Source organism: Aythya fuligula, chromosome 1 (genome assembly GCF_009819795.1).
Source record: "Aythya fuligula isolate bAytFul2 chromosome 1, bAytFul2.pri, whole genome shotgun sequence".
Classification (NCBI taxonomy): domain Eukaryota; kingdom Metazoa; phylum Chordata; class Aves; order Anseriformes; family Anatidae; genus Aythya; species Aythya fuligula.
Window position 1 is genome coordinate 24,193,297 of NC_045559.1, and position 12,569 is coordinate 24,205,865.

The 12,569-nt window shown below is 38.7% G+C and overlaps 1 protein-coding gene across 1 annotated transcript in view; it reads right to left on the reverse strand.

Moving 5' to 3' along the window:
• The window catches only part of PTPRZ1 (protein tyrosine phosphatase receptor type Z1), a 138,765-nt gene continuing 126,196 nt past the window's right edge, over positions 1–12,569 (reverse strand). The window contains 12 exon segments of the mRNA XM_032197072.1: positions 1–1,033; positions 2,619–2,754; positions 3,449–3,591; positions 3,876–4,022; positions 5,127–5,243; positions 5,245–5,256; positions 6,258–6,331; positions 6,522–6,615; positions 7,535–7,681; positions 8,703–8,838; positions 10,371–10,454; positions 11,180–11,343. Of these exon segments, the coding sequence (XP_032052963.1) occupies positions 893–1,033; positions 2,619–2,754; positions 3,449–3,591; positions 3,876–4,022; positions 5,127–5,243; positions 5,245–5,256; positions 6,258–6,331; positions 6,522–6,615; positions 7,535–7,681; positions 8,703–8,838; positions 10,371–10,454; positions 11,180–11,343 (1,395 nt within the window). The 3' untranslated portion in view covers positions 1–892.

Consider the following 12,569-nt stretch of genomic DNA (forward strand, 5'->3'; position numbering starts at 1 on the left):
TGGAATATTTATATTTATTTTTGCAATGCCATAGGTAAAAACAATTTAACAATGCCAAGTACAGGTGTTATTCTCATAAAAACTTTTCCTTTCAAAACAAATGATTTCTATTCCCCACAAAAAGTTAAAATCACATGCAGCTATATGAGGTTAATTCCTTAAGATGCACAATTATATATCAGAAGACTTTGTTAAAATAAGAACATACTGGACTACGTCATTTTAACAAGGCAATTACACAGAACTAGAAAACTGACTCTGTAGTAAAATATAAAAATCTACAATTATAAATATAAATTTGGTCCATGGAGTCACTATAGAAGTAGCAGTATTTACAGTAAGTATCAGATTACTATTCTAAATGTCTAATTGAAATCTTAAAATGTTGAATGTTATGGAGAACAGTATTTTATTTACATTCTACTATATTAAAAGTTATATTTCTAGCAAATGTAAATTGTTATAAATACAGCAAATAAATCAAATCCTAAAACCATAACATGTTTGTTTGTAATTGAGAATCCCCTAACATCTATAAATATGATATTTTTAAGTTAAAAGTAAAGCCAGATAAATCAAAACTAATACTGAAAAAACATACCACAATTCAATTCTTAGAAACACTGTAAAAGTCAATCAAGTTAGTCCGGACATAACAATGTATTACAAGAAATCTTTCAAGAAAAGGCACACATTGTTAATGATAAAAGTTCCACAGTAAAGTTGTGTCACAGGAATGACTCTGTTGGAACGAAGGTTGGGAACTGATTATACATACAGTAGCTGGACAGATTTCCCCCCCACAAAGTATAAAACTGAAAACAGTAATGGTAAACTCCAGGTGTGACCGATGTGGTTCAAGTGTGTGTGTGTGTTTAATTTGCTTTGTTATTTAAACTAAGGATTCTAAACTTTCAGCTGCGTTTCCGTCAGGTAAAGCTGAGCCATTACTGTCCATAGATGCTGAAGGGTTTTCTTCTTGCCTTGTGCTGACAAGGCTTAGAATAGCTTTGTACAGAAACTGGTACTGTTCCTGAAGGAGGGAAAAGAGGAAAAAGTTCAGTACTTTGTCATAAATAATAGCACTAGAATACCCAGTAATGCTGTCACTCAGAAGTAATTAACACTTTATGTGTCAGTCTGTTAATGTATTGTGCTCCACAATTTGTTGTGTTACTTAGCAGCTTTATTAATTTTCAGACAAATGACTCCCCCTGCACACAATGCAGACAACGACATTAAAGAGCACAAGTTCCCACTGACTGAATGGAGTCAGGATTAGGGCTTCAATTTAGCTGTTAGCTTTTTTTTTTTTTTTCCTTAAACATGGTTTATTCTTTTTCTTTCTCTCTCTCTCTTTATTTATTTATTTATTTATTTATTTTTTTAATTTATTTTCCTTCTGGTGGTACTTTTGGTTCTTGCTTCTGTTTTTGAAGACCTTGTGAAGTGTAGGAGGAGAGAGTGCAATTTTTTGAGAAGATTTGCTGAGGAGACCACTGCCTAGAGGGAAAGGGATCCCAGGCAGGTGCAGTGTGAAATGGGGAGTGCCAGAAATCACACGGACTACAGAAAAACAGCTGGGTGCTCTGTGTAGGGCAGCATCTTGGGACAGCAGGCACCAGGTAACAGTGGATGCTGTGAAAGGGTACAGTTGTGTTGGGTACTAGGATGGATATATGAGGATAAAGAGCTCCTGTGGTGGAAGGTGAACAGTAGGATAGACTAAATAGGTTGGGAGTATTAGGGTGGACAGAGCAGCGAGTAGGAAATGGTGGCAGGAGCATGGGAAATTTGAATTCTGAGATTAAGGGCCTAGGTCTTCGCGGGAGGCTTATAGGGCAGGATAGTGAAGGACTTGATGGTGCCGCTAGGTGAGACGGGTCCCCATGTTCACTGTGCCATCTGCCAGGCACCTCAGTCTGTGCTATCTGGACAAGGGAAGGGACAGCTGCACCTTACAACCATCTGTCAGTCCTGCGTCATGTCCTGTTTATGCTGCCAGGAATGTTGTAGCCCTAACCCTAACACTGCACTCTGAAGTGTTCTCCTTACTATGTCCAGTGTAACTACAGTGTTTGGATTTGTAGCTGTATGAACAAGGGCAGGGTTCATAGCTTTTTATTTCTGTAATGATTTTTCATCTGTCTGATGCTGACTTAGTAGGTAATTGTAGTTTGTTACAGTTTTCAAGTCTTTTCTTCCTGTAAGCACAGTGACAATTGTGTCAAGTGACCCTTCAACAGATCACGAAAGATGAGAGCCCATCCTGGAATGGGAAAACAGGGTAACTACTTCAGGGTCTATTTAGAGTAGAAATGTATTCCTTGATGGATTAAAGCCATTATTTACATGAAACAGTGCAGATTTTATTAGGACTGTGGCAGCTCTGCACATTTAGAATAAGCTCACTTGATAATTGCATAACAGTTTCATGGGAAATTCCAGATTTTGGAATAAACACCAGGTCCACTACAGCATCCCTAGAGGATAGTTTTGATTAACTCATGCAGAAACTAACACACTGATGGTGCAATAATGTTGCCCTAACATGTAAGCATGCTAATAATACCACACATATTAGAAAAAAAAATGCACACATTTTGGTTTTTACTTACAATGTCTGTAAAGACTCCAGGCCTCATCAAATTTATCATCTTTGCTACCTGGTAAACATCCACTGAGTTCTCATTTTCCAGCTGGTGCATGAGTGTTGTTAGTGCACAGAAAGTGCCTGCTGTCACCCCTCCATGCCTTTGTAAAGTGAAAACAAACAAAACAACAGTAACAACAAAACAAAAGAATGAAGCAAAAACACAACACAAAGAAAAGTCTCTAGAAACTGGGTCAAGTTTCAACATGGAGAAAATACAGAAGCCAGGATAAATCGATAAAATGAATTTCTGTGATGTGATGTCTACATCTTCCTAAAACAGGACTGCACAGCAGCGCCTTAACACAATCTTCACAGCTTTTGGCTACAACTTCTGGAAAGTCTTTAACAGCCTGTCTCAGACATAGTTTCCATATGTCTCAGACATATGACATATGTCTCAGACATAGTCCTCTACTAACCAAATCCCAGAGGCCTCAGGGCCCTTTTACATTTCAGTATTTATGACCACTGCTAAACAGCTGGCAGAGGGTAGGATGCCTCATCTCAATAGTCTTACTTCCCTCAGTAACACGCAATGAAGCCCTGATAGATTTCTTCTCCAGTGCCCAACTCGGCAATTATCTGGACTATAAAAATGATAGAGCTGAATTGAGAACATTCAGAGCGGGATAAATACAAAATGTTTCTCTTGTTGATGCAACTGAAACAGAAGCAGCAGCACTGTTGTTAGGTGCAGACTTTGTGGCTTGTTTCAGTGGCTTTCACTGTAAATGAGATAATAAATGGCTCTACACAAAAGCATGAAAAACAACTGTAGGCTGCAATGCTTACTCATCATGTACAATCATGGGTCCATCGCGGTTGGAAGCTTCCTCTTTGATGATGCTGATCAGTTCAAAGGTTTTGCTAATAGGACTGTCAGGATTTGGCCATTTTGGACACTGAAAATGCCTCACTTCAAGTACATAGTCATCCTAAAAGAGTGAAAAAAGCATAAATCTATTTGGTGTGAAAGATTGACTGAATTCTTATCCTTGCCTCTGCTACAGTCTGGCTCCAGTCTCCAGATACAAAACCATACCCCTGTGGAAGTTGGACTGTCTTATTCCCCGTGTCCCCACATTGCCTACAGAGATTACTCTCTATTTGGGTGTTTCAAGGGTGTGGGATTTTACCACTCATTTACCATAGAAAATGTGGCAAAAGCATAGGCATTACCTTTAACAAACCAAATCCTGAGAGTTTATGACAGCGTTACCTGTGTAGCTTCTAAAATAAAATCTTGGATTATAAGCTTTTCCTCATTAGACAGACACTTGTGTTCTTCAGCAATCATAGTGACTTTGAAACTCTCACAGTTTATAGGCTCATCTTTGTTTGGCCAATAGACAAATTCATCTTCAGCCTCCAGGAAAAAACAAAAGCCATAAAATAAGTACTGTTCAGCTCTTAAATAAAAATTAATTGAACATAAAAATGTACCATGTACGCAATCAATGCAGATGCCTAGATTTAGATTGGTTACTCAAAATCTGAATGGGATGACAACTGTGATGGTTTTCAGACACCTTTGTAGTGACCCTGACCAGAACATGGTATGCCTTGGAGTTAGCCAGCCACAGAACAGCCAACATGTGCTGTGCTGCTCTGTGCCACACAGACAGACTGGATATGTGCTATCCTCTCCTGTAAAGCTTTACTTCTAATAAAGACCATTTAACAGAGTCTGACTTTATACTTTACTTATACTTAATACTTTACAGAGTCTGAGAGCCTTTCTTACAGGGCTTATAATGAACCAGCACCTCTTGGTGCAAAACATCCTCCCTTATTACAAAGGCAAACTTAGAAATTCACCTGTTTTGTAGGACGTGTAACATTCATAAAATATTTGATGAGGAAAAAAACACCAAAAACATATATTGCCTTTGTGTGACATGGTTTTCCACTCATGCAAGACTCTCCAAAGCATATGCATGGCTTTCATCCAAACTCATTACCAAACACGATGCCCTTTCATGCTCAAAGTACTAAGCTAAAAGCTCTCAGATATTCCTAAAATACATTTCTAGTAACAGAAATCCATATTCATTTGTTATTAAATTACACATAAAAGATGAACACCTGAGCTTCTTTCACTGCTTATAGAGTCAAATAGATGAACTAGAGAAACGATCTCCCTATTTCTCCCATACTTAATAATGGCTTAGGGAGCCATATTACACCTCAATTAAAAGTCCTGGAGCAAAGCTAAACTTGCAAAAGGTGGCTTCTGCTGTTTGTCTCTTTTTTTATAAATTATGCAGGAATGATAAAATACCTTATCATCTCAACTGTAATTTGCCAGGGTAGGGATCTGCAGGTTAAGCTAGATGATTTGGGGGGAGTTTTACACTCAGTATAGTATTATTACCTTTTAATTGATTTTTGGGAAAATCCTGCATATTATAATATGGTAATACTACTACAATTCATACATAAAACCACAACAATCAGCCATTAATCTTACCATATTCTGGCTATCAGGAAGCATGACTATTAGCTGGGCATTATGATCCCATATCATTCTCCAGAAATCCTTGATAGTGTGTAGTAAGGGATGCTGGGTAATAATGAATTCATTACTTTTGATAATAACCCTGCAAAATAAAACCATCACAGTAGGAATGATACCCATCTCTTAACATTTACAGGAGTCTTCTTCTGGACAGAAACAGAAACCTGAAAAGTTAATTCCAGAGTTTGTGCCTTTTTGGCTTCCTGCAAATATTAGAAGAATAAAAAACTTTAACCACTGTACTTTCCAGGTGAAAAGCATAAAATCAATTACTCTGAAACAATTTGTAAAACTTTGAAAAATTTGAATAAGAAAATACAAAGAAATCAGGAGATACTTGAACAGCCATCTCAGAATGAAATGCATTAGCTCAGACACACATGCTGATTGTTCTACATTAGCCTGACTTCTAAAGTTGTTGGACACCTGAAACAAATGACAGAATGTTTGGAAGATCTGCAAAAATCCCAAATAGTGTATTAAACTGCATAGATGTCTCAGACTATCTGCTTACCACAAAAGCCAGCTATGTTGAACTAATGCATAAACACCGTAGGGAGCTTGCCCTTCTCTTTACTGAATGCCCAGGAAGCATTTATTCCTCACTCTCAGTTAATGAAGGGGAAAAGGGTTGAAGGAAATTCAGGGAACCAGAAAGCTAATGAAAAGCTGTTGAGTTATGCTGCTTTGGGCTATGCCAACTGCAAAAGCTGGCATAACATGCCAGTAAGATGAGCAGGCAGGAAAGCAAAACACAGTACAGCCATTAAAAGCCAACTTATTCGTTAATACTTTAGAAAACCTCAAAAGAATCTTCCATATTCAGATTTACTATTTTTAAAACTATGATGGGATTTCTGGTCCTACTGATAGTCAAAATGCAATGCATTTAACTGAATTTAAAATAGTAATAATGGTAATAGTACACCCTGGTGGAGGTAACTTTTTCACTGAAAGACTTAATAATGGAAGAAAGGAGCTTTCAAAATCAGGATTGCACCACTAAAATGTGGACACCTGGCAGCTTCACAAACAGCTATACAATGGGACACTAATTTTAAGCAGTGCAGTTAGCTGACTTACCATAATATAGGAAGCATTTATGTAGTCTGTCCCTTCACCAGACAGTGATGAGATACCCACTCTAGATCTTTCCACTGTAAGAAAAAAAAAAAGCCCTGGACATCTTGAATGATTCATATATTACTGTAATTATCCCATATATTTAACAGTATGATAACAACACTAAAACCCACCAGTCAGGATAAAGCGTTATCCAGATGTCTATTTTGTTTTCTACGTGTAGTACATTTTGCCACCCAGAGAAGCCAATCTGAACAAGCTTACCAGGAATGATGGATGAAGTTCGGTTCTTTTCTCTGTTACACTGCTTGAGTGCAGTTGAATAATCACACTGCTGTGTGTTAGACTGGCTCAACAACTGAAAAATGAAGTTAAAAAAAATCAGGTCCCTGTGCAAGAGTCGTTATTTCATTAGCTGCATTAAACAGAGAGGTGCACATATGGCAGGTTAGCTGTATCTCTTAAGACATCTAGTTATCTGGCTAAACTAGTTGGCAAGTTATCAGAGACTTATCTCTTCACTATTTTCAATGGTTCAAATGTTTCTTGAGCCCTAAACATATCTTTGAAGGAAATTCCCCTCTAAGTTTTTCCTGCATCCAGCACCCCACTGCTTGTTGTCACCCCAGTGTCACTTCCAATCTGCCTGCACAGTTGTTCACACAACTTTAAATAGTTTGGCAAACAGTAAAAGTCTGTACAGAAAAATCTGCACTGTTACACAGATGGTGTAACTCCTGACGTGAGGCAGCCCCAGTCAGGAGCTTCCTGATGTTCTCTCGAAACCTGTGAGAGGCATATAGGACTGATATGGGGGCCTCATTGTCTTGCTTGTTTCAACTAATACAATTCAAACAGAAAAAACATCAAAGTGTTCATTTATAGCCTGCTGAATTCATATCTGTTTTATAGCCATGGCCTTAAACTGAGGGGAATATGTTATTTGACCAATATAGTTCATAATTTTCATCGGAAAGTCTTTCTAGATAGTTTGTGTTTATCTTTGGAGATCTTCATGCAAAGGCATATAGTTAGATTTTCCAAAATTTGCTTACTTGCCTGTTTCTTATGCTCTTGCTTTTTGGAAAAAAAAAAAAAATCTTATTTGAGAATACATAAATAGTTGTTGGGTCCCAATTAGCTGCATACATTTGTCAACATGCTCTATTAAATTACAGATAGGGCAAGGTAAAGAAAGTTGTGTTGGGATACCTATGTTCAGGTCATTCGAGCTTACAACCGTAAAACTTTTCATGCTGCTATCTCTGGGAGCTCACCTTGAATTGTTTCTCCAGTCTGGTCTTTCCTGTTGGTCCGGGTATCAAGAGAGCATTAACGTAGGCATGAATGTGAGTCTCAAGGACTTCTGTCTCTTTACTAAGTATCGCTTCAACCAATGCATCATGAATGAAGATGTATTGCTCCTAGGAAAATAAAACCAAGCATCTAAGCTGTAATTATATTCAGTTTCCCCTGGACATCTCTGGCTAAGCTGTCACTTCTGACATGGGCAGCATTTCTTCACAGCTTGCTACTGCAGAGGAGTTTTCTCAAAAGGGGTCCTCTACAGTGAGTGCCGTTCCTCTCCAGTGACAGTACGCATTTACCAGTGCAATTGAACTACACATGCAATGTATATATGATATAATATCAAATCCCCACCACCTGTGGTATGTTACATTCATATATACATTCATGTTTAACTCAATACCGTTAAAAATGCAAGCATAGGCTGAAGTCAAATTTTCAAGTCAGCTTGTTATGCGGCTCTCCCTGCATTTCTTTCTTGCAATAAAGTGATCACTCTCAGTTCCTACTGCTATCTTCTATTTTCTCTCTCACTTCCTTTGGAACAAGTGCCCATGCTGCTGTTGATTACCTTTTCTTCTATTGAAAGGCACCGGGGAAGCTAAACACCTGTTCTTGGAACCTGAAATAGACTTTCAAATGCCCTGCTGTTGCCCTTATTGTTTTCTTCTGGTCTTTCGCTATTCTGTATATAACCTTCAGTTTAAATCAGCTATAGATAATCTTCTGTTGAAACAGCTTCTTTCCAACTTATTATTGCCTGATATCAATTGTTTGATCACATTCAGTGAAGATCTGAACACCTGAAAATGGTGTTTCCTTAAAAAAATCCATGACAAAAATGCATGCCCTGCCAAGGAAGTGCTACCGTGGGAAGCATGATAAAGGTTTTCTCTCTTCTGAGACCTCCATAATAAACAGACAAGAGCTTACAGGTAGGTCATTTTTTTTAGTGCATTACTCTACAGGAGCCTACAGGATGCCACTAGAAATATAAGGGAACAAAAAGGTAAAGTCTAGTCTGGCGACTGGCTGCCTGTTTTTTCTGATGTTGCCAACATGAAGACTGTATCACCTCTCCTCCTGCAAACAAAAATGTGAAAAGTAAGTCTCTCTTTAGGTATATATTTGTCTTACCTCAGTCTGCACCAAATAGTTCCTTTGGGTACGTATGTGTTTTAAGAATCCAAATATGTTGACTGTCCCCTCGTGCTGAATTTGCTGCAGCATGCTGTCTAACACTATGTATGTGCCTGTCCTTCCAACTCCAGCACTATAAAACAAAAAAATATCCTTGAGCCTGAAGTAAAATAGTCATGAAAAGATTGTTTTTCTGTATATGTATATTTCAACAAATTGGTGCATAGGGAAGGCTTTGCTTTACAAATTTTGTTATTGTATGATCACATCACTTTGCTGAAACTTCAAGACTCCTAATAAAGAAAAATCTTTCCTTTTTTTTTTTTTTTTTTTTTTTTTTTTGTGTGTGTGTGCAAGAATAGCTCTAATGATCGTTTTCTTAAACGATTTTTAAAATATCAATTGAAATAGAACTAAGTGCAGATCTGCATTGTCATGTTTTTGATACTCCTTAGGATACTTTGTCAAGTATACCTAGAATGTACGGTGTATGTCAGTACTGGGGCACAGTCAATGTGCCCAAATTCCTCTATGTTGAAATACACAGCACTTCAAAGGAAAAGTTGCATTATAGCACCCATTACAGATACTGCCTGCAGAGCTTTCAAAGACACCAGACTGAGGAAAACCCCAGGAAGTGGCAGAGCTGCTGAAGGTACGTCTGTAAAAGGAAAAGCTTAGTACTCTTCAGACATGGCTAAGAGTGCAAGCAATGATTGAGACCCTTCTGAAAGAGGGGAGATGCAGAAGAAAGGGTTAAGCAACTCCTGTTATGAACTCTGATTCATTTGCCATAACAATGGCTGTACTGTAAAATGAAAAAAAAATTTTTTTTTCTTCCATAAAACATCTGGATCAGGAGTACAAAGTTGAGAGGTCCCCTCTTGGTTATCTGAAGCTGTTATGTGTATTGGTACATGTATCGGGGCAGCAACACTGCGCTGAGTCTGCACGGACCATTGCAGACAGATCAAGACCCAGCCCACACATGCTAATTCATGCACCCTATTTCTTCCTCAGAAGTGACACAAAGCATGGGTAGCATGAGCTTTGGTTGCTGTAATTGTTGTTCTAAATAAACATGGTATAAAAATGAAAGGTCCAGGTTATCAACATACCAGGAGACACAGAAAAAAAAGTACAGATTACCAGACAGCATCAGTACTTGTTTTGAAAGACAAACATGTAAAGTACCAAAACACAAAATAGCTAAATAAGGTTTCATGAAGTTCCTCAGATATGTACTCCACAGAGCCTGTAAAGATAAGCAAAAGTTAATTTTCTAAATTTCCCTTGAGTTTAGAGTGCATGGTGATAGGTGAACTAAAACTGCTGCAGACAGAGGTGAAATATTTTTGTGACCCAATGGAGAGGTCTGACTGAAGCCACACAACTTACCACTGTTTACTTTTTAAAAACTCAATTTAATTGGTTTATAATGTACTGCTGATCTCTCAGCCCAGTGGCATAGATCTCAGACTTGGTGTTTTGGGAAAACTCTTATTTGAACTCCTCAAGAAGAGACAGATGCAGATAGCAGCAGAACAACCAAAATGTAGAATTTTCATTTTCCAAGCTAAAAACAGATTTCAGTCATATTAGATCATCCCAGAAATAATAATAATAAAAAAATCTTCATTTGCAGTATTTGTGAGGCGACTTTACCTGTTGGCTTCCTCAGAGTCAGCTCCAGAAGGACAGAATTCATGAGGAGGTTCTCTTTCCAAATGTTCCATCAAAGGTGAGGTACTACAGTGGAAAACCAGAACCTGCTTATATATTTTACAATAACCTGGTCCTCCACGGGCATTGTGAAGTCATTCCAGGCCCTACAAAGCCCTTTTTAACCAATTTTCCCTGGGCTGCCCAGTTTCAGTGAGGACTGACATTACACCTGCCTGCACACATGCAGACCTCACACCGCTCCCCAGTGCTACTCCATTGCAAAGGGCTGCTAGAGCGCAGAGTAATGTTAAAAACAGCAGAGGTGTAGTTCAGCCAGGAACAGAGTGAGTCTTCTTTTGTGCACAGAGCTTCTCTTAGGGTTACAGAGTATCCCTGAACCAAAGAAAGCACCAGCCAAAACCATCCTATTGATATATTTGCAGAAAGGAAAAAATTACATCTATACACATATCTGATAAGCTCATAGCAATCAAAACAGCAGTAGAGAAGTGTGCAAAAAAGTAAAATGGAAAGCATTTTTGCAAAAAAAAAAAAAAAAAAAAGAGAACATAGTGCAGAGCAGCAGCATCTTGTTTATAGCCATTATGGAGGCTTATAGAAATTGCATAGAGAGTTGATTAGTTGGCCTTACCAAGGACAGAAATACCAGCTAAGAAATTATTCTTCTTCCAACAGGAATTGTTAAACAGGAGAGTGAAGTTTTGCTTAACCCACCACTGATTTTTTTTTCTTTTTTTTTTTTCTGCAAAACAAAAGTGGAGTGAACCTTATGGTGGTAAAAAGCACACCTGCAATGAACCACAACAGGCCCAACAGCATGGCGCTTGGCATGCGATGCCTTCCGCACGAAGGTGAGCACGGGCAGTGTGTACTCGGGAACACCCATATCAGGCCACTGGGTATAATGGTACTGAGTTACTGCACGTCCACTAGACCTCCCTTTCTGGGAACCCTGCAACAGAAAAATAATTCCATATAGAAGCAGCCCACATTTAAAAGGCAACTCTTCACAGTTTTACTTATGTACCTGATACTTCAAGAATTAATACTCTCCCTATATAATTAACGAGTGTACCAGAGTACTATCTAGCCCTGCATATTCCAGCATTCAAATAGAACAGGAAGGACCAGTGTTTCTGTCCCATCAACCTGTCCACTGAATGGAAAAATGACCTGGCATTCACTGTCCCTTAGAAAGACAAAGTGAAAGGCTGAGAGCATTGGAGGTATAATAATTTACAGCTGTTCTCAAAATTCAACAGATATCTCTGCCACTTTGCTCCTCTGCTGGCTCGACAGAAACGGTAGGATTCATGTCACCCAGCTTTAGTAATGTACAAGAGAAGTAGCCTCTTCTAGGCTTCTTTTCTTGTCACCCAGCTTTAGTAATGTACAAGAGATGTAGCCTCTTCTAGGCTTCTTTTCTAAGCCCCTTACCTCAGTGGCAACTGAGAGACAGACATACTTTCAGAGAGCTGTCACCTTATTCAAAGAGAAGTTCTTAAATAGATGAGATAAACTTGATAGTAGGTGCTGTACTTTATTCATTAATAGTACAGGGAAGCTGAGAGACTAGATATCTAAGATTTAGGTGGCTGTAAATAAACAGTCTTTAAGAATCCCCCTCAAAGTAGCCAGCCTCTTTTGTAACCACTCACTTTTCCACCAAATTATGCTTTCAGAATGCCATTGCCAGAACATGCTGGTACGACTTCCTTAAGAAAAGGTTTGGATTCACCTGTTTTGTAGAGGAGTAAAAATTCCTTCCTTAAAAAGGAAAATTGGTAGCTGAGGTGGAGGATTCAATTCTTCCCACATATTCTACTAGCTGGTCTTGTTCTGAAAATCTGTCCTCCTTCTCACCAGTCAGGGAAGGTCCACATCAGCCCTCCCTGTAATCACATCCTCTTCCCCGAAGGTTCTACACCACACCAGTGGTGAGATACTGTAGGCCAGTATCTCACAGAATCATAGAATGGTTATGGTTGGAAGAGACCTCTGGAGGCCATCAGGTCAAACATCCCTGCTCAAGTGCGTATTGAGCAGGGCACCAGCATAGCAAATGAGTGTTTCCTGATATTCACATGGAACCCTGATATTTACATGTCCATTGCCTCTTGCACTGTCCTTGGGCACCACTGAAAAAAGCCTGGCTCTGTCTTCTTTGCACCCTCCTTC